Source organism: Macadamia integrifolia, chromosome 4, assembly GCF_013358625.1.
Source record: "Macadamia integrifolia cultivar HAES 741 chromosome 4, SCU_Mint_v3, whole genome shotgun sequence".
In the NCBI taxonomy this organism is placed as follows: Eukaryota; Viridiplantae; Streptophyta; class Magnoliopsida; order Proteales; family Proteaceae; genus Macadamia; species Macadamia integrifolia.
In genome coordinates this window covers 10,714,727-10,717,307 of record NC_056560.1, presented here as the reverse complement: position 1 = coordinate 10,717,307, position 2,581 = coordinate 10,714,727, and the positions used below count along the sequence as shown (strand labels likewise).

The 2,581-nt window shown below is 38.5% G+C and overlaps 1 protein-coding gene across 1 annotated transcript in view; it reads right to left on the bottom strand.

The window, feature by feature from the left end:
- Window positions 1-370: 370 nt before the first annotated feature.
- LOC122075449 (auxin-induced protein PCNT115-like) overlaps window positions 371-2,581 on the bottom strand; it is a 7,332-nt gene continuing 5,121 nt past the window's right edge. Inside the window, exon 3 of the mRNA XM_042640483.1 lies at window positions 371-514. Within this exon, the coding sequence (XP_042496417.1) occupies window positions 371-514 (144 nt within the window). The remainder of the gene's footprint in view (window positions 515-2,581) is intronic.

The window sequence follows — 2,581 nt, the reverse complement described above, 5'->3', positions numbered from 1 at the left end:
AATGGCAAGGTGGAAAACAATTGCCTGAATTTGTGCCTCAAGGGAGGTCACTCGGTTGTCCAGCAGGCAGTAACTCCTATCCACACTCTCCAGTCGAGTATCCATCCTCCTCAGTATGTTGGTGGTGGTATCCAAATGAGCCATCACGTCATTGAGTACATAGGGCCTCAAACCCCTAGTGCCACGGGATGAGGAGGCCATAGAAGTCCTCATAGCCTGAGGGTATTGCACCTCTATCACCCTGTTGATCACCATCATGACCACCCCCATTCCCACCTCTCAGTTGGTTCTCCATCTCCATTGGTTGATCCTCCTCAACCTCATTCTCAGTAACCTCCTCCATGTTTAGTGTTATCTTCTTCAGAGAGTCTTAGTTGAATTCCAAGACACCAGTCCTTAGACTTTCTTCATCCTGCAAGTCCACGCCAAAGCGCAGCAAGACCTCAGTCAAGATCCGTCCATAGCAGAGGTTCCCAGCCCTACGTGCCCCTCCCTCGGCCCTTGTAACCATGGTCTACAATAGAAAGGGATGCAAACCTACAGCTCTATGTAGACACAGTAAGTGACATAGGCCTGTAGGATGGTGTTTGAGATTTAAAAGTAACCGCAAGCATATGGATCAGTGTAGCTACGGGTCGAACACAAGAAGAGTAGCCACTTTATTTTTGAAATCTTTTAGTAACGCGAAAGTGTATCGATTAATTATGGTGATCTATTTCTAACTACCGTCCTAAAATACATGCATATAAAAGCGTCCTAATAACACATCTAGGAAAATTGGAATTGAAATAAATTAAAAACATAACCATTCGTCATCTAGGAATTTAAAATTCAAACCAAATAAATAAAAAGTAAAATAAAAGTGCTGAAATTAAATAAATAAAATAAAAATGAAAATAAAGCTAGAGAGAGGCAAATAATTAGGTATCTCTACTTAGCCCGAGGCATGCACCATAAATAATACGAGCTTCCCTACTTGACCAGAGAGTACTCTTACAAGGGCTTTTCTACTTAGCTGGGGAATGGATGCAATATAAAAAAGAAAAGTAAAAGGATGCTTCCATAACTGGAGAGGGGCAAAGCCAACACATGCATCTAGCCAAGGACCTTGGAGGAAAGGGAAAGTATCAAAGTAAAAACTGAAATTAAAATCCTAAATTGAGAATGAATCGGTAGTAAGAAGTGGGAATGAGGAGGTGAGAAGACTAATGTAGAAGCTTACTTACCTGAATTAAAACTTCAATGATTGAACTTGATAACTTAGTTGAGATTTGAAATACTACTAGACTTAAAAACTAGATCTGGAATGAACCAAATCTGAAATTGCAAGGCCTGGAGAAAACAAATCTAGAAGAGAAAAACTGAACTTAAAAGAGATGCTCCACAACTTGTTCTTGTCCCCTAGAACAAAGCCTAGAACTAGAAATTAAAATTATTACACCTTTGAATAACTTGAATTGCTTAAACAAATAAACATAAAAGATTTGCATTAATTTAAAGAAACCAACTTACAAAATTGTTTGCATAAAAAAAACTAAGAAGAATAACTAGAGAGAGGGAGAGAGCACAACTAAAAACCTAGAAGAAGAGGAAAAGAGGGACTAGAGAATGAAGAGGAGAGAGAAGAGGATGGTCCAAGGGTGGTCATCTAGGATCATGTGATGAGGTGGAAATAGGAAAGAAGAGAAAATAGGAAAGAGGGTTGGGAAAGAGAGAGATAAAATAGGAAGTAGGGGGTGATTTTTATTTCTTGCCTTTTTTTCCTATTTTTTCTCTTTTTTTTTTCTCTCTTGTGTGCAGCCTCTTGGACGATTTCCTTCCTTGCTTTAACAATTTAGGCAATTTTCTAATTTAATTGGAAATTCAGTCCATGCCCCTTGTCTTTAAGTATATGGAAAATAGGGAATCTTCAACCAAATCTCGAAAAAAATAGGAGATCTTGTGTTCCACCCCCAAAAAGAGAGAAAGTGATAACCAACGTGGGTCCCTCCTACTTTTTTGGCATCTAGAATATTCGCTTGTAGCCCTAGGATAGCTGCAGAAGGGCTGGGCTTGCATCTAGGTTCTGTTCTTGTCTATTATTCTTTTTTCTAGATCGAAAAGAATAATCACTTGTATGGGTGTCATAATGAATATGTACTTTTAATGCAATAATCCACCTTACTTAGAATTTTGTCCTCTACGCAGTCATGAAAAGAAACAAGACCTCTTTACGTGTAAAATTGAAGATATTGTAACTAATAGTCCTTTTAAAATCAAAAGCCATACACAGAGAGTAAAACCCAAGGTAGCTCAATTCTAAGTATGTAAAATGCATGCTTTTTACCCTAAAATTCAAAACCTGCAAATAGAAAGGAGCAGCAGTAGTAGGGAGAGCAGCAGAGAAGAGCAACAACACACTCTCTCTCTTCCTTCCTTCTTCCTTATTCTTCTTCCCTTCTCTTTTTCTTTTCTCCTCTGTTTCTTTGCTGTTCAGTAGCAGCAAAAGAAGAGAATAAATGGCCGACCTTCCCCCTTTTATGACCTTAAAACAGGCCCTAGAGTCTATCTGGCAAAGCACTTAAAAAAAAAAAAAAAAAAA